General features: G+C 42.7%; 1 protein-coding gene across 7 annotated transcripts in view; it reads left to right on the plus strand.

Annotated features, from left to right (window-relative positions):
* The window catches only part of PTPRA (protein tyrosine phosphatase receptor type A), a 92973-nt gene that overhangs the window by 47564 nt on the left and 20431 nt on the right, over positions 1-24978 (plus strand). For 5 of the 7 annotated variants that reach the window (XM_069977205.1, XM_069977207.1, XM_069977206.1 and 2 more), the window contains exons 2-3: positions 945-1030; positions 22591-22669. In XM_069977205.1, coding sequence (XP_069833306.1) covers positions 945-1030; positions 22591-22669 — 165 coding nt within the window. Of the gene's footprint in view, positions 1-944; positions 1031-1244; positions 1277-12349; positions 12426-22590; positions 22670-24978 lie in introns of those variants that run through there. The other 2 variants (XM_069977211.1, XM_069977208.1) reach the window with 2 other exon arrangements.

The raw sequence follows: 24978 nt of genomic DNA on the forward strand, positions 1-24978 counted from the left end.
ACTGTGTGCAATCCAAGTGTGAAGGAGTCAGACAGTAAGGCCTTGTTCACACCGAACAAAAACAGCGGAATTCCGGCGAGCTCAGTGTTTGTGTCCATGAGAGAGAGCGCGCGCCTCCGCTCAGGGAATTGACATGTCAATTCTTTGAGATGAGAGGAAGCGGGGGCGTGTGTGCTCTCCCATTAACACAATGCAGGACCTGAGCGCGGCAGAGAGCTCCGCTGTGGAATTCCATTCTTTTTGCTCAGTGTGAACGGGGCCTAATAGTAATTTTAAAATTTGCAGTACTTGCAGTACCTCATGTCACCACTAAAAGCAGCACATTTCTTCCTGCACCCTCACAGTGCGATTTGACTTCTACAGTGACTTTGTAACCCTTGCTCCTTGTAGGGTAGCGAAAAATACTCTTGATGGTGTGTAAAGAATTAATAAATAGAAAAAATTCTAGAAAATAATAAAGACACACCAAAAGTTTCCTGATGAGACTGAAGTGGCTCAAGGCTCGGCCTGGCCTGCTCCCTTATTTCTTTTATAATGGTTGGATGCCAGTGATTTATAACCTAGCGCCAGGATTCCAGAATGAGTCATGTGACCTTTGTTTTTCCTCTTTGAATCGGAGACAAAAAAGTGAGCTATTGGCTGCTTCTTAAAAGAAAATGAACATGGACCTCTCCCAAAAACCCCACGCATCATCCCCCGTATGGCAAGGCGTGTGTTCAGAGGTTAACCCTTGAATTTCTAGGGATGTATAAATTTAGTATTCTGTAGAATGAGAATGGAGTCAGATTGAGTTAATTTTTTTTTTTTTTGCGCTTATTCTGGGCCCAATGAATGTGGAGGCCCAGTTAGCATCATAGCGCTCCCTAGTGGTGGCTGTATAGACCTAGAATTGATGGACAATTTAATGTTTGTACAAGGATGCTCAATTTTCTTATTTGTTGCAGGTGAGACAAGCGTGGTTCCTACAGATGGTCCTTTATGGAATACAGGGGTTGTGAGGACTGACGGCTTACCGGATTCTTCTCATAAGGTAAGGCCATAGTTACTTAAAATCTCTTCTATCGTTTAAGAACATAATAATTTTTGCCAGTTGACTTTGGGACAATCTTGAAGGTGATGTCTCGGGACCTGTCCTGTATTACACAGACAGCCCATTGATTCCCTACAGATTACAGCTGATCATGGGGTTTACCGTCCTTATGAAAACGTTGTGAGCACAATATGGTTAAGGATGCCTCCTAGTGAGTGAGGATTGCCCAATGCAGAAAACTTACAGGTATATGCCTAGGATAGGCCATCAGTATCTGAAACGGGGAGGTCTAATTAATGCCCCCTCCTTTGGTTCCCTTGTACTAGGGACAGCTCCATAAACTGCAGTGGCTGCACCAGGTATTGCAGTTTGTCTCATTTACTTCAAGGAGATCAGCTGCAATACCAGGTACAACCACTGCTGAATATATGGAGCTGTGCCTGGTGAAAAGACCATAGTGGCCCCTGAGGACCAGAGTGCTGGGTCGCTGCACTTATCAGACATAGATGGCCCTGTCCCATTTTAAGTTAATATATAAAACTACCCCTACACCGGTGTACCACAGTATACACCCATACCAGAGGTCTGGGAACTGCAGGACTTAGACAAAAGGGCTTAGAAAAACATGGTCACATTGAAAAACAGCACCACACCTGCTGTTTTTGGACCTGCCGGGAATAGTCCTGGATGATATTGGTTGGATCTATGGTGACCAAGTGAATCAAGGATGATGAGTCCTGGATAATGTTAGTGGTTATTGAGTCTACTGCTGATGGTTAGAAGTGTTGGGGTCTACAGGGAAGGGGTCATGGGTGATGTTTTTTGGTGTTTGGTTCACTGTGAAGTATCGGATGGTTGGGAGATGGGTCTACTGGGAATAGTTATGGATGTTTATTATGGGTCTACTGGGAAAAACCAAGAATAACATTATTTGGTGACTGGGCTACTGGGAATTGGGACTCCTATCTTAGGAGGTTACGTCTACTGGATAAAATAGAGGAAGCCATTATTATTTGTATGGTGATCATTGCCCATCTACGAGGGTGAAACCAGTGTCAACTTGTGAGGATTTGAGTTGTACCTGTCACAACAATGATCTAAGATTACATGACTATTTTTGTATATGCAGACTGGTTATGGCAGTGAGTCCTATTTAGATAACATTGGTACTCTTCCCATCTACGGTTAGTTTATGTTTTTATGACACCAGTAAAATCTACAACCTATGAATGCTGACATGGCTTTGTGTTACACCCATGCACATCATAAAAAAGTGGTGCGAGAGGTTGTATATTGTGCAGCTGTCCAACAATCTAACGCTGTCCCTTTAAGGAGAAATAAGGTGTGTTAGTGCTAGATATGGTGCAGGCGGTGTTACCCCCTGTTTGCCAGTTAGCTACATAGACACAGAGCGGTGTAGGTGAGAGGAGGCGTGCAGATTTCTCCTAGTAATGTGTATTTAACTTTCACATACATCACTTGACTGGAATGTGTGTTGTTGGGTGTATGATGACCCCATGGCGGTTCCCTCAGAGACTCCATATAAATCATCAAATCTATTGACATTACTAGTAGAGTTAAAGCTGCTCAGGTCGTATGATCTAACAAAGCAATCCCAGCTTTACTATTTAAAAGTATATTTCCATTTCACAGCCCCTTCTATGGTTTGTTACATTTTTTGCACTTTTCAGTATGCCTCGTTCATTGTGTTTTTTGGTGGTATTTTTTGCCTTCTTTCCCCAATATTCGGCATGAGTCACAACTACACTTCTCTTCTACATGAATCTGTGTGATGTGGTTTTCCATTAACGCAGTTCTATTGGGAAAATTTCCTAGAATGGCTTTTGCATGGGACAATAAAAGATTTTTTTTTTTTTTTTAATAAAGACAAAAGACCTAATAAAATCTATATTAAGCTCACTAAACCAGTATATTTTAACTGCACCTATGGGATTACAATGAATTGCATCCTAAAATAAAGGTTGAAATTGGGTTGTGGCACGTGTCCTATACTAAAAAACTAAAAAAAAAAAATCATTCATTTCACTCATGCAGCAGTGTCAGTCTTTACTATGTTCTGCAATTCTATTCATGACTGAGGATGAAGAGAACCATAGTCTCAATGCAGAGTCAGAGTCTTTTTGTGTATATACCCTTTATACCCTTACTCGTTATCGTGTATATTGTTGAATATCCATCAGCTCTTTCTATGCCTTGTACGTCTTTCCCCCGGCATCTGCTCCCCTCATTGATATTCCTGTCTGTCTCCGTCCTTCGGTGTGCTCTCTGGAGTGTGTCGGAGCCATGTTAGCGCTCCTCATCTCTACGCCTTGTCGTGGAACACATTCTTGGACGCGCCCTAGCTCATTCTGAGGACATTTCCAGCATTTTTTTTTCCGCCTTAGTGTTTAGATCTTTATTTGGAAATTTTTTTGTATGAAAGGAATTTAGAGGCGATTTTAGGGTTTTTATACGATGGCGATGCGTGTGAGGGGTTTTATAGATTACTTATTACTATTATTTTTGAACCTAAAATGACATTTTATTCTCATTTAAGAAGAATAAAAAGAAGACTCTCCCATCCCGTATGGCGGCAGAAGTAACTACATGTCTATTTTATGGACCCCTGTGCTTCTCATGTACTGTTTTAGGTCTCAGTCACTTGAGGGATTTTTAGGGTATAGAAACTGACATACAGTCCTCACAGATCTCTAAAAAAAAAAAAAAAATAAAAAAAAAAAAATTTCAAAATTGGACGTTTATTGTAGAGCAGATTATTAAATTCCCGTTGATTTCATGGAGAAAAAGTGAAGTATGTAAAAGTGCCCAAAACTGGTAATTTTTACCTGTAGAAGGTGGTGTATTCTTAACAGTCTGACACAGTGCTCCCTCCTGCCTCTTCTGTCAGTGACAGGAACTGTCTAGAACAAGAGAGGATTGGGATTTGCTGTCTGTTCCTGTCATGAGGTGGCAGCAGAGAGCACCGTTTCAGACTGAAAAAAAAAATACACCACTTCCTGCGGGGCATGCAGCAGCTGATAAGACTTGGAGGGGTTGACCTTCTTGTGTATGAAGCCAGCCAAGACCACAAAATGTTGGAGTGGGTCACCATATTGGGTTTTTGTGGCCCTGCGGCAGGTCACCATTGGGGTGTTGAAGGCAACAATCTGTTTAGTTGATGTTTTTGGACTTTCTGGTAAACTTTTTTTTCCTATTTTTGATACCAATTTGATAACTGAGACAAATGGGTGAGGCTGTGGAATATGCCCACATGGAGCAGGCCACCAGGACCCAGTGGATCTGCATAGCAAGAAGCATACGTGTTCCTCCTGGCCCTGCCACCTCTACAATAGTGTTATTTACATGTACATGGACTTTCCCCATGACTGACCGAGACACATCCGCTCGGTTACCTCCTGTAATATGCACAGACAGGCGGTATACATAATTTAATCGCATATGTTCTATTTTTAGGTTTCCCACTATCATCTCAGTCACCGGGCCCTCACTTCAGCCTCTTGTTTGTAGTAACGGCCCAGTTTCCCAAAAAAAAAAATTATGGAGGCTAAATGTCTTATCGGGCCCCCATTGACCCTAACAAAGACCTCCCAATGTCATTGTTGCCCATAGCAACCAGTCACAGCTCAGCTTTCATTTACTATTCTCTGAAAAAGAGCAGTGCCGCAATAGGTTGCTATGGGCGACAAAGACTCTTTTGTTTTTCGTTTACATGTTTTATAGACTGCAAGCAGGTTTTCATAAACTGGTTCTGCCTACTTGCTGATGGTTTCCCAGTGAGAGTAGTGAGAGAGGAGTTCACCCCCCACATATAGATGAAAGAGGGTTATACGTGATTAGAAAAACATGACTAACTTGTTGTAGACACAGCGCCACCCTTATTCTCAGTTTGTGTGCGGTACTACAACTTTCTTCCATAGAAGTGAGTGGAGCTAAGTTGTAATTCCACACACAACCTGAAGACTAGAGTGGTGCTGTTTTTGAAAAAAAAAAAAAAAAAAAATAGCTGTGTTTTTATTGTATCCAAAGTGACGAATAACCGAGATCGATAAAGGATATATTATACCCTAAAAGTGTGCGATGTTTGAACATACAGAAGTCGTAGTGTTTGGACATGTCAGAACTCGTGGGGCATGATGGGTAGAGTAGGTATATCTGCGTTTCACGCCACTTATTAGATTTGCCGGCCTCCGGAGTCTCCTCCTTTGTGCCGTGTCCTCCGTTGCTCCCCTCCCAATATTATCCCTTTAGATGATGGGATTTCAGTGTTTGATCCGTCTGACCTGCAGCCGCCGCTTCTTATTTTCTGCTTATCCTTTCACCCTCTCGCACTTCCAAGATTATGTTTGTGCTTCGGGGAAATTTAGTGCTTAAGCCGTATTCTTGGTGACATCTGAAGGAACGACCGTGTTTGCTATCATAGCTTATAGCGGCCATATGGAGGAAGGACGCCGCACCGTATCATCCCCCTATAAACAGCGGCTGACGGATTTCTAGATTGTTGTGGCAGACTTAATCCGTGATTGCTCTACTTTTTTTATTTTGCTCATATTTTGGATTTTGAGGAATTTTACACGCATGGGAAAATTTGTTTACGACTCCATTTTTTATTTTTATTTTTTTATATTCTTTTTTGGAACTTTTTATTTTTTATTTTTTTACTAAACCCTTTTTCACATGATTTATGCAGATCAGGGCTTTGTCTTCAATTTCGTGCAGTTAGACGCATGCACAAAACACCTGAAAACACTTTTGTACATGTTTTTGCAGATAATAAAGTAGTATGTCTAGAATAGGTACCATATTTGGTGTGTGTGATGCCAGATTGTTGAAAATTAAGTCAGGTAATACTTGTATTAAGGTAAGGTAGTATGTTCCCTGGAAGTCTAGGGTATATAAGGTAGGTCAATATTATGTTTCCTGATGGTCTATTGTATATGAAGTATCGTAGTATATATAAGGTAAGTAATATTCCGCTCCCTGATAATCTATTGTATATAAAGTAGGGTAACATGTTCACTGGTGGTCTAGTGTATATGTTGCAGTGAAACGATAGAATCCATGGATTTGATCACATCTGGGAAATGATGAAATGACCGTGCCGTTCCATCATGTCCCTAAAGAAAGTGAGGGATTTGATCAAATGCCTGACCCCTTTCAGGTAAATGATTGATTGAGTTCCATCATTTCTCCCCTGTGACATACCTTCCGGAAATGAGCGGACGGGGAGCAGAGCACACCTCCCGGCAGGCATATGGCGGCGGGGCAACCGGGGAGCTGAGCAGACAGGCTGGGGGGCAGAAGGCATGTTGCAGGCGAAATAAGTGGACAGGCAGCGGAGTGGCACACCTCCCGGGAGGCATATGGTGGCGGGGCGGACGGGATTGGAGGCGGGCGGGGAGCAGAGTGGCACACCTCCCGGCAGGCATATGGCGGTGAAGCGGATGGGGAGCAGAGCGGCACACCTCCCGGCAGGCATATGGCGGTGAAGCGGATGGGGAGCAGAGCGGCACACCCTCCCGGCAGGCATATGGTGGCAGGGTGGACAAGACCAAAGGCGGCCGGGGAGCAGAGTGGCACACCTTCCGGCAGGCATATGGCGGCGGGGCGGACGGGGATCAGAGTGGCACACCTCCCGGCAGGCATATGGCGGCGGGGTGGACGGGGAGCAGAGTGGCACACCTCCCGGCAGCCATATGGCGGACAGGAAGCAGGGTGGCACACCTCCCGGCAGGCATATGGGGGCGGGCGGGGAGCAGAGTGGCTCACCTCCCGGCAGGCATATGGCGGCGGGGTGGACGGGGAGCAGAGTGGCACACCTCCCGGCAGGCATATGGCGGCGGGGTGGACGGGGAGCAGAGTGGCACACCTCCCGGCAGCCATATGGCGGACAGGAAGCAGGGTGGCAAACCTCCCGGCAGGCATATGGGGGCGGGCGGGGAGCAGAGTGGCACACCTCCCGGCAGGCATATGGCGGCGGGGTGGACGGGGAGCAGAGTGGCACACCTCCCGGCAGCCATATGGCGGACAGGAAGCAGAGTGGCACACCTCCCGGCAGGCATATGGCGGCAGGGTGGACGGGGAGCAGAGTGGCACACCTCCCGGCAGGCATATGGCGGCGGGGTGGACGGGGAGCAGAGTGGCACACCTCCTGGTAGCCATATGGCGGACAGGAAGCAGAGTGGCACACCTCCCGGCAGGCATATGGCGGCAGGGTGGACGGGGAGCAGAGTGGCACACCTCCCGGCAGGCATATGGCGGCGGGGCAGATGGGGAGCAGAGTGGCACACCTCCCGGCAGGCATATGGCGGCGGGGCAGATGGGGAGCAGAGTGGCACACCTCCCGGCAGGCATATGGCGGCGGGGTGAACGGGGAGCAGAGTGGCACACCTCCCGGCAGGCATATGGCGGCGAGGGCAGATGTGGAGCAGAGTGGACAGGCTGGGGGAGTAGAAGGCATGTTGGAGGGGAAATGAGTGGACGGGCGGTGGAGGCAGACGGGGAGTAGAGAGGCAATACTGTAAGCAACTTCTATGTTGCAGGGGTAATGAAAGAATTCATTTCATAATTTCCCTGAAAGGGTTCAGGCATTTGGTCAAATCACTGACTTCCTTCAGGGAAATGATGGAACAGCTTGGTCATTTCATCTTTTCACGGGATTCAATCAAATCCCTGATTCTATCATTTCACTGCAACATATATAAAGTATGGTAGTATAAGGTAAGTATATACTATAAATTACCAGGGAATTGAATATTTATTACCTTTATTGCATGTTTTACACTTCGATAATTTATGCACACTAGACCACCAAGGAACATGTTGGCCTACTTTATATACAATGGATTATCAGGGAGCTGAATATTAAAGTATAGTAACATGTCCCCAGGTGCTCTAGTGTATATAAAGTATGGTACTGTATATAAGGCAAGAAATATTATGCTCCCTGGTAATTTATTGTATGTAAAGTAGTATAACATGTTCCCTGGTGGTCTAGTGTATATAAATACATATCTGCAACCTCTTAAGTGGAAAAGCAAAGTATTTGTGCACAAGCAGGAGGCAGGCAGTGACACTTTAGTTACTGGCGGAGGGCTTATAAATGCCAGAAATAGCAGTAGGTGTCATCAATGACGAAGGAACGCATCACTGCGTCCTGGTGCCCCACATTCACACGTGTCCCTACAGCCCGTTACTCATTATCTTTACCCATATTTTTTAATTAGCATCATCCATGTGATGCCGGCCGTCCTCTCTGCAATATTTGGGTCACGTTGCCCCTTGATAGATTGGCATGAATTCTATTTCATGAGTAGCCGTGTGCCATGATAGAGAGATCTGCATCCATGCAGAACAGGAAGGAAGGATGGAGGCTATGCTCTCTTAGAGGACACATCAATTGAGCCTTGGAAGGTGAGTAAAATGCCAGACCACCAAGCATTAACCCCTTCTTCTACCCTAGACAACCAGGGAACATAACGTTAGTGTTCCATACTGACCCCATCCTTATACTCTAGACAACCAGGAAATTAAATATTAACCTCTGTTACCTTAGAGCACTAGAAAACATAACCTACGTTATATAGCCCACCAGGGAACATATTCTTCTTCTTCATACCTTTAACCATTAGGAAAGTAATATTACTCTAACTCTATATATCCTAGATCACCAGGGGATATCAACTGACTTAAACTAAGTTAACAGTAGATCACCTGGGATTACATTAACCCACCTTATATACACTACATAATACCCTACTTTTATATGCAGTGTATTACCAGGAAGATTATTACTCCACCTTAGGTACACCAGACCACCAGGAAACATATTGTCCTACTTTATATACAATACGGGGAGCATAATATTAAATTGCCTTATGTATACTAGACCACCAGGAAACTTATTACTCCACTTTATTTAAAGTAACAGGGAACATATCTTAATTTTAAATACAATAAACCAACAAGGAGCATACTTTTACTTCACCCTGTATACACTAGACCACCAGGTAACTTATTACCCTACTTAAAATTCAGTAAACCACTTGAGGGCATTAATCCTACCTTATATACACTAGACCACCAGGTAACTTATTACCCTACATTATACGGTATATCCTAGACTGCCAGGACGTTACCTTATATACACTAGAACACCAGGGAACATAATATTATCCTACACCTCCAGGGCACATGTTCTTTTACATTTTAGCAACCTAGACCTCCAGGGAACACTGAGTATTAACCAATGATTTATCCTTCCCCTATATACCCATGACCACTAAAGAATATAATATAATAATATATAAATCATATATATCATACCTCCATGCACAACTCCCTCCACTCCCAATAATGGCATGATGCCCCCTCTGGAGATGACCTGTCATTACATCCTCTTATCTTGGCTGTTACTTTCCGACTCCTTTGCTTTTCACTACTTCCGGGCGCCGTGACCATTACCATGGCAACTGGAGTAAGTTTTATAATGCTGGTAATGACAGGGCGATGGGTGAAGTGAGCGCCGGCGGCAAAGAGAATATACACTTCTGCCTTGTTGGAGCCCCCTCACCTTCTTTCCTCCATTTTTCTGCATGTTCTGCCACTGACTATTATTATTATTATTTATTTATTATTATTATTATTATTATTATTATTATTATTATTTATTATTAATTATTAATTATTATTATTATTAATTTATTATTATTTATTATTAATAATTTATTATTATTTATTATTATTTATTATTATTATTATCTCATCTAATCGCATGAAAATCTGTGTATGACGAGGATTTGGTACCACGGCGTTTTTTTCCAGGGAATTTGCCATGTGACCCTATCCTTAGGCTGCGATTATATTGCTTTTATGGTGTATGTTTGGCATACTTGCCCCGGGCTTGTACGTCAAATAAGTTCATAGCCCCCTAAGGGGATACACCAATGCCAAAAGAGTGCCCTTTTCTTCTCAATTGTTTTGCTGTATCAGAAAGTGCAGGCTGCTGGGCTACACCAGTATGTGTGCCTTTTTTTTTTTTATGGTGGTCATGGGGATAGGGGTGTGTTCACATGGCGAAATACGTCCCAGTGCACATCTCACTGATTTCTATGGCCATGTGTTGTAGTTCACATTGTGGCATAGTGAGAATAAGCAACATGACGAATTCTAATCCTGATAACCCCTTTAAGGTGCTGTAAGAATGCTTGGTACCCCCAGCGCCTCATCTGTGTATCCTTCATCTTGCAGCATATCCTGTTTCCTTGATGGTGCTTTATGGCGCTGTGACGTAGGCTGAGCATTCCAGCGCAGCGTTATCTGATCTCCTGCCCGCTGTGGAGCCGGGTGACGGTGCAGGGGTTAATAGGCTTACAGCGTTTCTATCGTTTCCTGCAGGTTAATTCTAGGCTGTATGGCTTTGTTAGGTATTTTCTTCTTCTTCTTTTTTTTTTTTTTTTTTTTTTTTCCCCGGACCGCTTTGTCAGTTGCCATGGCGACCTGTCCTACGCACCAATTTGGCTGCATTCAAAATACAGAGAGAGGTTCTTACCAGACAAAGATGTAGATTTGTCACTGGACTTCAACCTCTGGAGGAAACCGAAGGTGACAGGAGAAAATCGTTAGTTGAAATAGGGATAAATAGGTTGAAGGAGAGAAAATTTTATTTATTTATTTTTTTTAAGAAAAAAGTGTCATATGGTCTGACATACTGGATCATTTCTTAAAATTTTTTTTTTAGTATGCCCAGTTTAATTTTTTTAAGCTATTCAGTATCAGTATGCATTAACTCCAGATACTTTAAATCAGATTTTTTTTTTATTTTTTTTTTTTTTTTTTTACTTATGTGTAAATGTATCTGTGATGCTTGTTGTGTATAGTGCCCACCAAAATCTCTTATACAATAGTTACTTGTTTAAGGATATGAAGTTTGTTCATACACCGCTTTCTTGTATACGGGCCAAAATTTTCGATTTTTGTGCTGCTATTCAAATTTGCTAATTTCCTTGGTAACAGACTACAGATAACCAAGTGTAGTCTGATCTTATAGTCATGTATTTCTCCACTGCCTGAAAACCTGGTGTTGCTAAGAGCGGGATGTCATAATGTGAAGGGTTTATTAGATGTGTAATTTTCAATGTTAAGTAGAAAAAATTTTTTTATTCAGTAACTCCAACATAACAGCTGAAATCCAGGTAGTTGTGTCCATATGGTGTTTTTCAAAGGAAGAGAAAAATCCGAGACACAATAAGTGGGGGACTTTGGGTGTCAGGAATGTCTTCAAAAATTCTGACGAGACCCACAAAAAAAAAAAAATAAAAAAAAATAGTCTGACAACCCACTCCAAGATAAGCTAAGCCTGATCCGATTGGGTAAATGTAATTTTCTCTTTAGCATGTCAGATTAATCTGATCTCATCAAATCTGATCAGTGCTTTGGAAATAATAGGAAAGACCATCTACAGTGGTCCCTCAACGTACAATGGTTCCAGGACGACCATTGTATATTGAGACCAAAACTCTATGGAAAACTGGAAATTGGTTCTTAATCCCCCAAAATGAGAAAAAAAAAAAATTAAAGGAAAATAAGCAGCTGATTTATATGGATACAGCAAGTCCTTACATATAACAGTCAGAAAAAGCTACAAGAGACTGGAGCATTTTCAGGGTCCTGTGCAGATCACACAGGGTCCCAGAAAATAAAAAGATGCTGCCCTCACCTAATGCCCAAAGGCGCAACTCATCCTGGCACAGGTAAAGGGCAGCACAGGACATGTAGTATCACACTATACTGTAGAGATGAGATACTAGACACACACAGCAGTACAGGACACTTAGTATCACACTATACTGTGGAGAGGAGATACTAGACACAAACAGCAGCACAGGACATGTAGTATCACACTATACTGTAGAGATGAGATACCAGACACACAGCAGTACAGGACATGTAGTATCACACTATACTGTAGAGAGGAGATACTAGACAGCCAACCAGTGCATGCACTTCACTAATACTGTGATTTTACCAGTGAAATGACCACTTTCTTTCGATCAGCTCGTTTCTTTTACATGTTCCGCAGATCTGGACTGTCTGTAGCAGTGTATGTTGAATCTGATCTCAAGTTACGATTGTTTAGAAAGGACCATTGTATGTTGAAAATATTGTATCTTGAGGCCATTGTAAGTTTGAGGGATCACTGTATATGGTTGGGCTTCTGACCTGATTGAGTCCTGATAGACCACATAGACTGTAACCACATTTGCAGCATTGTATACTGAAGAAAAAAAATGTGTCTTACAGAAACCCGTTCATCCACAGCTCGCTTGTCCTTGAATATAATGCAGAGCTGCAGACAACACTGACCAAAGCAGTACAGGTAAAAATCTGATCCCATTAACAACACTGAGTATATGGAACTTTGTGACAACCATCTATTCCACCGCTCCACTTTGTTGTTGCACTTCTTAATTAAAAGGAATCTGTCACTAGGTTTATGTTGTCTTAAAAGTGTGCAGCATAAACTAGTGACAGAAACGCTGAGCAGATCAGTGTATTACTTACATCATTCTGTTCAGTCGTTCTCCTAATATGCAGGAGAATAGGATTCTTGCCACACTCCTCCCCCCGCCCTCCAGCTGCTGATTGACAGGTGAATGTCTATATACAGCATGGCTAGATAACTGCCAATCAGCAGCTGATATTCAGAGTTTTCTGCTTCTCATGAATATCCAGGACTACTGGGCTCATGCACATAATGGAGAGGACTACTTATTGTCCATGTTATTCAGTAGGATATCTCTGGATCAGCTGCACAGAACAATGTAAGTGATACATCATTCTGTTCAGCTTCTCTGTCACTATTTCTTACTATTCTCAGATAGGACAGCCTAAACCTACTGACAGTCTCTTTAAGTATGATGGCTGTACATAGTCTGTACTCAGAAACCTGGTAGTGTGATGTGTTTCCCATTGTATTGCGATGTGGTAGGTTCATACTGGGTAAGCTTTATTTACAGTCATTACAATGAATATAAAGTTATGACAACAAGTAAAGAACCGATTACGTATTATACCGTCTGCTGTTGGTAAAGACTTCCAGCAATCTGATGGGCCAGCTATCCCTTGTGACGCAAGAGTTTTATTGTAGCCTCCTTTATTGAAAGTGCTAACATCAGACTATAAAAGATGGCGGCGTCCCTCCTGGTCTAGTACAAGATGGAGTTGTACATTAAGGCCTGTGCCTGAAAAAAAAATTGCGTAGATTAATCTTCTTATTAAACTCTGTGTAAAAATGTCAGCGCATAGAACCAAGGACAGGGGGTGCATCTCCCGTAAAGGTCCTTGTGTTACCTGAGGTGAATGAATAATCAGAATGAACAGGAGCATCTCCTACATCAACCCTTATTGAGGTCAGCTTGGCTCCAGTCCACAATTTTCATCCTGTCTGAAGGACATTCTAGATGAATGGATGGAAAAGTTCTTCTCTAAATAGAGTGCTCTTGGTGGAAGTCATGGCTGGTGGTGGCCATATCTTCACCAGGACCAGAAAATCCTTCTAGCTGTGGTTCAGAGATGAGATCTTATGGGTAGTTCCCACCACCAAGATGGCCGTGTTGGTGGCATGAGGTAAATGGCTTCTCCATTCTAGAGTTAATTTGCAAATCTTTTTGCCAGGGCGCATTGCCTTACCTATAAGAGTGACAGCTGCTAGTCTCCACAGGGAGGATCCAGTTTCCCGCGATGTAGATGGGTTCAGTCACCAGCATTTAAAAAAATAATAATTTAGGCCACAGAACAACCATGGAAAGTAAGTGGTAACATTTCTCTTTGAAGCGAATCTATACCCACAATCCACCGCACCCCCCCAAATCGCTTGTACATTCGGATAGCTGACTTTAATCCAAGTTCTGTCCTGGGGGTCTGTTCAGCTGTTGATGGAGTTATTCTCCTCCTAAAAAACATCTTTTCACCTAGCAGAGCCATGTCAAAGAGCTGTAGTTTAGAGCTGCCATGCTGTAGTCCTGCAACGCCTCTCCGTTCCTTATCCCCACCACAATCCTTATTCGGAGCACCCCCCAGGCGGGATTCCTCCTTCTTGGACCTGTCAGTTCTGCGGCTCGCTAGGGCGCATGCATAAGATTTTGAAAGCCCTGAAGAGGCGCAATCCCACCCGGGGGTGATCCTAATAAGGAGGAGCAACAGAGCCTCGTTGCAGGCCTAGGCCATGGATGCTCTAGGCCAGATTAGATTAAATGTTTTTTTTTGTGAGAATAACTCCAATAACACCAATAACCAAACTGACCCCAGGACAGATCTTGGATTACAGACAGTATTGATGGTACCAGTGGTTATGGGGGTAGACGTAGGGTTGTAGGTACAGATTCACTTTAAGAAGAGCACCAAAAATGCTTGTAGGGACCCAAACCCTAGGAAGTAGGATATGCAAAGTAGCTTGGTGGCGCCACTTTTTGAAGGTAGTTTCCCATTGGTTGAGCCTTAGAAAACGACCCAAGGTATGATCAACTAAAACTTAAAATTTCTATCTTAAAATTTTAATTTTGTGTATATGATGGTTCCTGCTTCCAGAATTCCCTCCATAAGTCCAGATGTCCTGTCTACAAGACATACACAATCCCGATGTTAATCTTTTGCGTCCCCTTGGTTTGGGGGGAATTAATTTTGCTCCTGTCCTTTGTGTCAGGATAAGTAATTATTACTCTCCTAATCCTCTTGTTGGGACAGATCATCGGAGCGGCGACTGCACGGATTTCCTGATAATAAATTGGTCACAATTAAAGTACATGACGGTGCAGACCTCTGACCCCCCAGGGTAAATCTTTAGGCAGGCTTGCCCTTAATTAAACATACATGCAATTTCTGGAAATCCATTTGTGTGTCTCTATTTGATGTTGGTTTTCTTTGTAGCTTCTTTATAGGATTAGGAATGATTAAGAGAGCCATCATTTTTAACCCTTTCTTTATTGAAGGGACTAAATTCAGAGTTGCTACTGTGACCGTAGAGGAATGGCCTCCTTTTATTTCTCATTTTATTAGCCACAGCTCCATCCTTGTTTACTGGCTAAATCTGGTATTGCAGCTTAGCCCAATTCATTAAAAAATAAGTTGAAGTTCAATGATGTAAGTGGTGCTGGGCCTGGGAAAACTTGCAGAACGTTCAATGTAACCTTCATTTATTCAGCCCTTGGCAAAATACGTTGCCCACTTCTGTGACCCCACGATGGACCACGTGTTTCTGTTGTACAATTCCAGGTATTTCCTGGATAATTTTCTAAATCACAGATTTCTATAAAGGGCAGAGCGGAGAGCTGCTTCCACTGATTATGCTATCGAAGCGATGGCTCTGCCGGAGCCGGACGACACCAGTAGATATGTTTATAGGGTGTGATAAATGTGAACAGGGTGTGGATCAGCAGCTTGTCCGCTAACAAGGATCACAATCTGTAATGGGAATCAGTGTGACGTAATGCTGCAACTGGTAACCAGAGCCAGCAAACCCTGCCAATAGTAACAGACTACGCAGAGGAAGACTGCGTTACATTGTGTTCCCAAAGAAAGCACTGCATACACCATGCTTAATAAAAGTGACTTTTATTCCTTTGATTTGTGTTCTCTTAACCTTACTATAATACTGCATTTACACACAGATATAACTACTATAATACTACAATACTCACAATAACAAAACTGCTATAATACTGCTCCTATGTACAAGAATATAACTACTATCATACTGCTCCTATATACAGGAAGATAACTACTATAATACTGCTCCTATATACAAGAATATAACTACTCTAATACTGCTCCTATATACAATAATATAACTACTATAATACTGCTCCTATATACAAGAATATAACTACTATAATACTGCATTTACACACACAGATATAACTACTATACTACTACAATACTCACAATAACAAAACTGCTATAATACTGCTCCTATGTACAAGAATGTAATACTGCTCCTATATACAAGAATATAACTACTATGATACTGCTCCTATATACAAGAATATGACTACTATAATACTGCTCCTATATACAAGAATATAACTACTATAATACTGCTCCTATATACAAGAATATAACTACTATAATACTGCTCCTATATACAAGAATATAACTACTATGATACTGCTCCTATATACAAGAATATGACTACTATAATACTGCTCCTATATACAAGAATATAACTACTATAATACTGCTCCTATATACAAGAATATAACTACTATAATACTGCTCCTATATACAAGAATATAACTACTATGATACTGCTCCTATATACAAGAATATGACTACTATAATACTGCTCCTATATACAAGAATATAACTACTATAATACTGCCCCTATATACAAGAATATAACTACTATAATACTGCCCCTATATACAAGAATATAACTACTATAATACTGCTCCTATATACAATAGTATAACCTCTATAATACTGCCCCTATATACAAGAATATAACTACTATAATACTGCTGCTATTAGTAATTCTGCTGAACACTCTGCAGGGATCTCCATCTGTCCTTCTCTCCAGGCCATTGGTGATCCGTCTCCCTCTCTCTCTTGACATTCAGGACCCATCTATAGATGAAGCATATTTTTTACTCTGTGAAATGTTTTTTTCTTCTCTTCACACTTGAGCAAAAAACGCAGACGACAAATGGCGGAACCTCAAATATTTAATTAAGAGAAATCATCCTGTTTGCTGGAGCAGAGCGTCGCCATGGTAACTGACTGAAGTTTGATAGCGCGGCCCTTCACTGCAGAACTCTGCTTCCTGCTCCATACATGGCGATTACCGGGGCAGGATGGGGGGGGGGGCGCAAGCTTATTCATAAGTGAATATGGTAAATGTATAGTCTCCTAGATTCATTGATACGTTGTCCCTCCCACAGGTGTTATACAGGAAGAAGGGGGGTATTGTGACACTTGTTTTCCATCTACTTCATACATTACGTGTGTGTGTGTGTGTGTGTGTGTGTATGTATATATGTGTGTATATATATATATATATATATATTGTACGTGTGTGTGTTGTATAAAGCAGACAGCTTCCGTTGAATACAAATGATACTTAAAGGGACAGTAACATCTCATATTTTCTGTACCTGAACATTGGTATATCCCTCTCTAGTCCCTTTTATTCCTTGACAGCAAGCAGTTTTATACGCCATGCTTCCCTGTTTACCGTTTTGTAAATTGCCACTTGCTGTCAGTGAATAGGGACATTCTTGCTTTACTTAAAGAGCTGTAGCAGCCTTATACTTCTCAAGCTGACGTTTTGTCCCAGTTGTATCTAATCTACATAGGTTAAACCTTATGGAATATATCATTAGCACAAATCTGTGTCTGGTCCGGATGGTTTGCCACAGTGTGTCAGTGCAGCTTATAGGTGAGCCTATAGGTGATGATAATGAAGACAGCCCCTTTAAGGAATAATGTATTTTATGCTGAGAGTGAAAACTGTAGCACTCCTATGACTTTGAGGAGCTTTATTCTATAGATCTGACATATGATCTAACGCAATGCTGAGAAACCCAGAGTAAGCAGCGGCAGCCATTATTGCCGTGTATATTTATTATGTGTCATACTGCAGAGGGGTCCACAGCTTTCTGTCTAACAGAGCGGCGCCATCTAGTGACCGACTGGGAGAAGCACTGCCATGCAGCAAAGTAAAGGAAGAGTAATAGAAGTCCAGTGGGTTTGTGTCACAGGAAATCAGCTGTGTGTAGACAAAGTACTTCCTCCGTGGTCCATTTTCCTTTTATCTCACCACCTGCATCGCCGACTGCAGAGTAAATATTATATTATGCTAGATTATTGCTTTATAATTTAAAGAAACACTGCACAAACGAATATACTGTCCTATGTGAGCCAGAGGAGACTATCCCTAAATCCTTCTTCATAGAAAATAGATTCCTTTTATCTACAGTATATGCAAGAACGGAATTAAAATACTGCCTCCTATGTACAAGAATATAACTACTAGAATACTGCCCCTATATACAAGAATATAACTACTAGAATACTGCCTCCTGTATACAAGAATATAACTATAATACTGCTCTTATATACAAGAATAGAACTACTATAATACTGCTCCTATATACAAGAATATAACTACTATTATACTATCCCCTATATACAAGAATATAACTACTATAATACTGCTCCTATATACAAGAATATAACTACTATAATACTGCTCCTATATACAAGAATATAACTACTATAATACTGCCTCCTATATACAAGAATATAACTACTATAATACTGCCTCCTATATACAAGAATATAACTACTATAATACTGCCTCCTTTACACAAGAATATTACTACTATAATACTGCTCCTATATACAAGAATATAACTACTATAATACTGCTCCTATATACAAGAATATAACTACTATAATACTGCCTCCTTTACACAAGAATATTACTACTATAATACTGCTCCTATATACAAGAATATTACTACTATAATACTGCTCCTATATACAAGAATATAACTACTATAATACTGCTCCTATATACAAGAATATTACTACTATAATACTGCTCCTATATACAAGAATATTACTACTATAATACTGCTCCTATATACAAGAATATTACTACTATAATACTACAGTTTTGTAAATGAACGTTCTCCTTTGTTGGTCAGATGCAGCGGCACCTTTTGTTGTGTTGCTATAATTTCCATATTTTCTGTGCCTTTTAAGCAGAATCTGCACACTTTCCATCCTCTTGATGTGTGATTTCCCCAGGTTCGGGGTAGCGGTGTAACTAATCTGTTCAGCGGCGGTAATAATACATTTTTGTTACAAATCTTCTAAGAAACCTGGCCAAACCATTGGAGACAAGAAACTAATTTATGTAAATTAATCTACTTGAAACCATAATGGCGGCACTATTCTCTATGAGGAATCTTTTGTGTCTTCGATAATAAATGTTATTTATATGTAAAGTAGTCACATGGTAAAGGGAGAGTAGCAATCTGGTATTGTGTCCTTGGCAACTGCTAATCAACTAAAGAGCAATAGAGTGAATATTAGAATAATGGCCGCTGATTGTGGGAATGATGGTTCCATTCACTGCGTCTGTGGGAGACTTCAGTTCTTCCTCCCAGTGATTTCATAGGTCGAGAAGCAAGCAAATTGCAGACAGTCAACACAAAGGCTTTTAGGAGGTGATTAAGGATCATCCAGAACAAAGACAAAGCCTTCCGGGGGTAATAACTACCATATTACACCATTACATGGACAAGATTCTCCTGCAGTAATATTACTGACATAGAAGACAGTGTTATAGTAGTTGTATTCTTGTATATAGGAGCAGTATTATAGTAGTTATATTCTTGTGTATAGGAGCAGTATTATAGTAGTTATATTCTTGTGTATAGAAGCAGTATTATAGTAGTTATATTCTTGTATATAGGAGCAGTATTATAGTAGTTATATTCCTGTATATAGGGGCAGTATAATTGTATATATTTTCTAGTGTATAGGAGGCAGTATTATAGTAGTTATATTCTTGTATATTGCAGGGTTGGCGGTCACTGACCAACACGGTGTGGAGTTGGCGTAGGGACCCGTGTGAACCAGAGGACCTGCACGTGGTACACGGGGCTATTAAGTTTTGATCAAATTCTATACAGACACCCTGGTGTTGAATTTTAAAATAGGCCTAGCGGCATTAGTATCAGCCATAGATGGGATGTGCAGCCATTCCTTTCTCTCCATGTCGTGTATTATAGTAGTTATATTCTTGTATATAGGAGGCAGTATTATAGTAGTTATATTCTTGTATATAGGAGCAGTATTATAGTAGTTATATTCTTGTATATAGGAGGCAGTATTATAGTAGTTATATTCTTGTATATAGGGGCAGCATTATAGTAGTTATATTCTTGTATATAGGAGCAGTATTATAGTAGTTATAAAATATGACATGGAGAGAATGGAGCTGCTGCACATCCCACCTATGGCTTACACCAATGCCGCTAGGCCATAGGTGTGATGTGCAGCCGCTCCTCTCTGTCCATGTCGGATTTTGCATTTTTCACCCCTTTCTGGGCAGCTGGCACTCCCCTTTAAAAGACGCATGTGACCTAAGTCAGCAGAGCATATACCTGTGCTCACATGACAGTACCTCTATGTTTTTCCCATTCTGTCTGCAGCAGTTTTGGTGAGTGTAATGCCATGTCCGTGCTTGTGTTTGGGGGCGGCCTTCCCCGCCGGTGGTGCTGGCTTGGACTTTGGGGGGGCACTTTGGGTTTGGTCCTGTGATGTGGGGGTTGCGGGGCCATTCTGTGGCCTCCCTTCCCTGCATGTGCACGCTTTGCTGGGGTGCCAGTTGCTGACCGACACGGTGTGGAGTTAGTGTAGGGACCCGTGTGAACCAGGAGACTTGCACGTTGGTACACGGGGCGATATGGCTTGATCAATTCATATTCCAACATCCTGAAGTAGTTTTTTTTTTAAATAGGCTTAGCAGCATTAGTATCAGCCATAGGTGTGATGTGCGGCCGCTCCTCTATCTCCATGTCGGATTATAGTAGTTATATTCCTGTATATAGCAGCAGTATTATAGTAGGCATATCCTTGTATATAGGGAGCAGTGTTATAGTAGTTATATTCTTGTATATAGGAGCAGTATTATAGTAGATATATTCTTGTATATAGGAGCAGTATTATAGTAGTTATATTCTTGTATATAAGAGCAGTATTATAGTAGATATAACACGAACTGGAGAGAATGGAACGGCTGCACATCCCATCTATGGCTGACACTAATGCCGCTAGGCCTATATTAAAAATCAACACCAGAGTGTCTGTATATGAATTGATCAAGCCATATTGCCCCATGTACCACCGCGCAGGTCCTCTGGTCCACACGGGTCCCTACGCTAACTCCACACCGTGTCGGTCAGCGACCGCCAACCCCGCAAAGCGTGCACGTGCAGGGAAGGGAGGCCATGGAACGGCCCTGCAACCCCAATGTCACAGGACCAGACCCAAAAAGCCCCACCACAACCCGGCCAGCACCACCGGCGGGGAAGGCTGCCCCCAAACGACACAAGTATGATTCTGATGTGTTTTTTATTTAGCCTAGGGGCACTAGTATCAGCCATAGGTGTGAGGTGCAGCACTCTGTTTCTTCCCTGAACCGCATTTTGTTTTTCTCTTTTCTCCGTGTATTGCACTCCTCCTGGTGAGACCCACATGACCGCAATTAGCAGGAGACACCTGAGTGCACATGGTTTTAATCCCTCCTGTTTTTTCCCATTCTGTTTGCTGCAGCTATGGTGAGTGTAATACCTTATCCAGACTTGTGCTGCTTGGGGGCGGCCTTCTCCGCCGGCGGTGCTGGCCGGGTTCTGGTGTGGTGTTTTTGGGTCTGGTCCTGTGGCATGGGGGGTCGCAGGGCCGTCCCATGGCCCCCGTTCCCTGGCTGTGCACGCCTGCGGGGTTGGTGGCCACTGACTGGCACGGTGTGGACTTAGTGTAGGGACCCATGTGTATCAGATACCGGCACGAGGTACATGGGGCAGTATGGCTTGATCAATTCATACACAAAATTCTGATGTGTTTTTTATTTAGCCTAGCGGCACTAGTATCAGCCATAGGTGTGAGGTGCAGCACTCTGTTTCTTCCCTGAACCGCATTATAGTAGTTATATTCTTGTATATAGGAGCAGTATTATAGTAGTTATATTCTTGTATATAGGAGCAGTATTATAGTAGTTATATTCTTGTATATAGGAGGCAGTATTATAGTAGTTATATTCTTGTATATAGGAGGCAGTATTATAGTAGTTATATTCTTGTATGTAGGAGTAGTATTATAGTAGTTATATTCTTGTTTATAGGAGCAGTATTATAGTAGTTATATTCTTGTATATAGGAGGCGGTATTATAGTAGTTATATTCTTGTTTATAGGAGCAGTATTATAGCAGTAGATATGATGATTGACACATTTATGCTTATAAAGATATAGGATAAATATCATTTTGGTTTGTTTTTAGAAAACATTTTTCTTTCCTTTGTGTTTACACGTTTGTTATGGTTTTGTGGTTGTTTTTTATTTCCTCTCCACCCTGTAAGATAGGAGCCTTTCATCCTATCTACTGTTAAATCTGCACTGGTAAGCAGAGATGCTGGTGGTTTTGTAACTTTTGTTGAGCATCCGACTGTCAGTGTTATGTTTTGGAGTTTCTGTGCTGTTGACCGCTTGTGATATAGACTATAACTTTTACTGCACCAGACCTAGATGCTGTTTTATACTAGTTGCCTGGATAGCTCTGTATATCTGGCAGCTTTATAGCCAATTACAAGAGAGTATATACAGAGAGTGGCCCACTGGATCCCTAGGCCTAGAATGAACAGGACATGTCAGTAATTTGGCCAATAGCATTAGTAAGCTGTTCATACATAATCCTAAGTAGGTGCAGGAATCATCCAGGACCCCCTATGATAATGTTTGTCTCTTTTCCTTTCAGAGCATCATGGCTTCCTGGCATGTTCTTCTCCTGCTGGTGTGCTGTATGACATGCATGGGCGCTGAGAACATCACTCTAGGTGAGTACAGTTATCACTTGATTATATGTCACATCATTGGCACTAAGCTCTAAAGACTTGCAGCCAACAGTGGCATATGACTGACCATGAGTCATGTCCTAAGGCTTCTACTTAATCACTGACTTAAAGGGAAGGCTCTCTGCAGAAGGAGGTGTCAGAGAGCTGCTTTGCATGTTCTTCTTCCCAGAATTCTCAGCAGAGCATGAAAGGTCTTTGAGTGTCCACATACCTTATGGTGCTCTCCTCAAGCTAAAATGTTACCCTCTTTGTTCTGCAATGATGGTCCTCTCTGTAGTTAGCCAGCCAGCACTGGAGAGGGGCAGTGACTCCAAAAACAGCTTTCTACAGATAGGTAACCCCTCCTTCTGGAGAGATCCCTGGCATGGCATAAAGGAAACCTATCGCCATCATGTTAAAGAGCAAGAAGATCTGAGCAGATTGATATATATCTTTTGTGGGGAAAGATTCAGTATAACTTGTAACTTGTTGATTGAATCCATGCTAATTCTGTGTTGAGGAGTCCAGTGGGCGGTGCCACTCAATAGTCTGGACTCTTTTTAGCCTGGAAACATCAGAGATTTCAATCAATAAATTACAAGTTATACTACAAGTTATCTTTTCCTATAAAGATATATATCATTCCGTTCAGGTCCTTCTGCTCAGTAATGTGATGCCAATAGCTTAGGTAGCATTTTCATGGTGACAGGTTCTCTTTAAATCCCCAGTCATGTCCTAAGGCTGCTAATTGGAGTCAGCAAATAATACTCTTGATTCTTTACGTTGATTTGATATAAACAGCAGTACAGAGATTGTGGACTGGTAAAGCCGTATATAGATGCGTTATGTTACCTCTGACATACGGTAGAAGCCTCAGCTGGACAGGAAGGGATACCCACAGGGAATGGTGCTGCCACCTGCTGTTGCCTCCTGTTTAAGTGTAAGGGTCCGCCTCATATAGGTAGAGAAGGGGATTAGCCCCTGTAACTGCTCCCCCTCCAATCACCTAGGGCTATAGATGTATATAGCACATATTTCATTCTACTCGCACTAAGGTTTTTAGCCCGGAGGCGACAGGAGTCGGTGTGCGCAGGAGAGTGAAATGTTTTGATGACACGTAAGTTGTGTGTACATGATTTAAAGGATCTGTGAAAGTAATATATTGTAGGTTAAATTTAGAAATATTCGCAAGAAATGGTGGTACCCCACCCTGCCCCGCAGAAGCCACACCGTGGGGTTTTACCACTGTGTATGCAGCTTTTTTTGTTCTGTGGAGTAAAATTCTGATCAGACTTTAATGTGATTTCTTGTGGAATTAGGATATATCACTTCAGCTGCAGATGGTATGATAGGGGAAGGCTCCTGACGCAAAGTGGTGGGGGTGGGGGGCTCCTGCTGCACATGGGACGGTAGTCGGTGTGCGCACATGATGTTGTTGTGTGTGCATGTTGTTGTGTGTACATGATTTAAAGTATCTGCCTGGCTTAGTAAGTAAGATATTGTAGGTTTAATGGATGGGACGGGAGGGGAAGGCTCCCTCCGCAAAGTGGACTGGAGGGGGGAGGCTCCTGCTGCACATGGGACGGGAGCGGGGAGGCTCCTGATGCACATGGGACGAGAGGGAGGCTCCTGCCGCACATGGGACGAGAGGGAGGCTCCTGCCGCACATGGGACGGGAGGGAGGCTCCTACCGCACATGGGACGGGACAGAGGAAGGCTCCTGCCGCACATGGGACAGAGGAAGGCTCCTGCCGCACATGGGACAGAGGAAGGCTCCTGCCGCACATGGGACAGAGGAAGGCTCCTGCCGCACATGGGACAGAGGAAGGCTCCTGCCGCACATGGGACAGAGGAAGGCTCCTGCCGCACATGGGACAGAGGAAGGCTCCTGCCGCACATGGGACGGGAGGAAGGCTCCTGCCGCACATGGGACGGGAGGAAGGCTCCTGCCGCACATGGGACGGGAGGAAGGCTCCTGCCGCACATGGGACGGGAGGGAGGCTCCTGCCGCACATGGGACGGGAGGGAGGCTCCTGATGCACATGGGAGAGAAGGAGGCTCCTGCCGCACATGGGACGGGAGGGAGGCTCCTGCCGCACATGGGACGGGAGGGAGGCTCCTGCCGCACATGGGACAGAGGGAGGCTCCTGCCGCACATGGGACAGAGGGAGGCTCCTGCCGCACATGGGACAGAGGGAGGCTCCTGCCGCACATGGGACAGAGGGAGGCTCCTGCCGCACATGGGACAGAGGGAGGCTCCTGCCGCACATGGGACAGAGGGAGGCTCCTGCCGCACATGGGACAGAGGGAGG

Source organism: Dendropsophus ebraccatus, chromosome 7 (assembly GCF_027789765.1).
Source record: "Dendropsophus ebraccatus isolate aDenEbr1 chromosome 7, aDenEbr1.pat, whole genome shotgun sequence".
Taxonomy (NCBI): domain Eukaryota; kingdom Metazoa; phylum Chordata; class Amphibia; order Anura; family Hylidae; genus Dendropsophus; species Dendropsophus ebraccatus.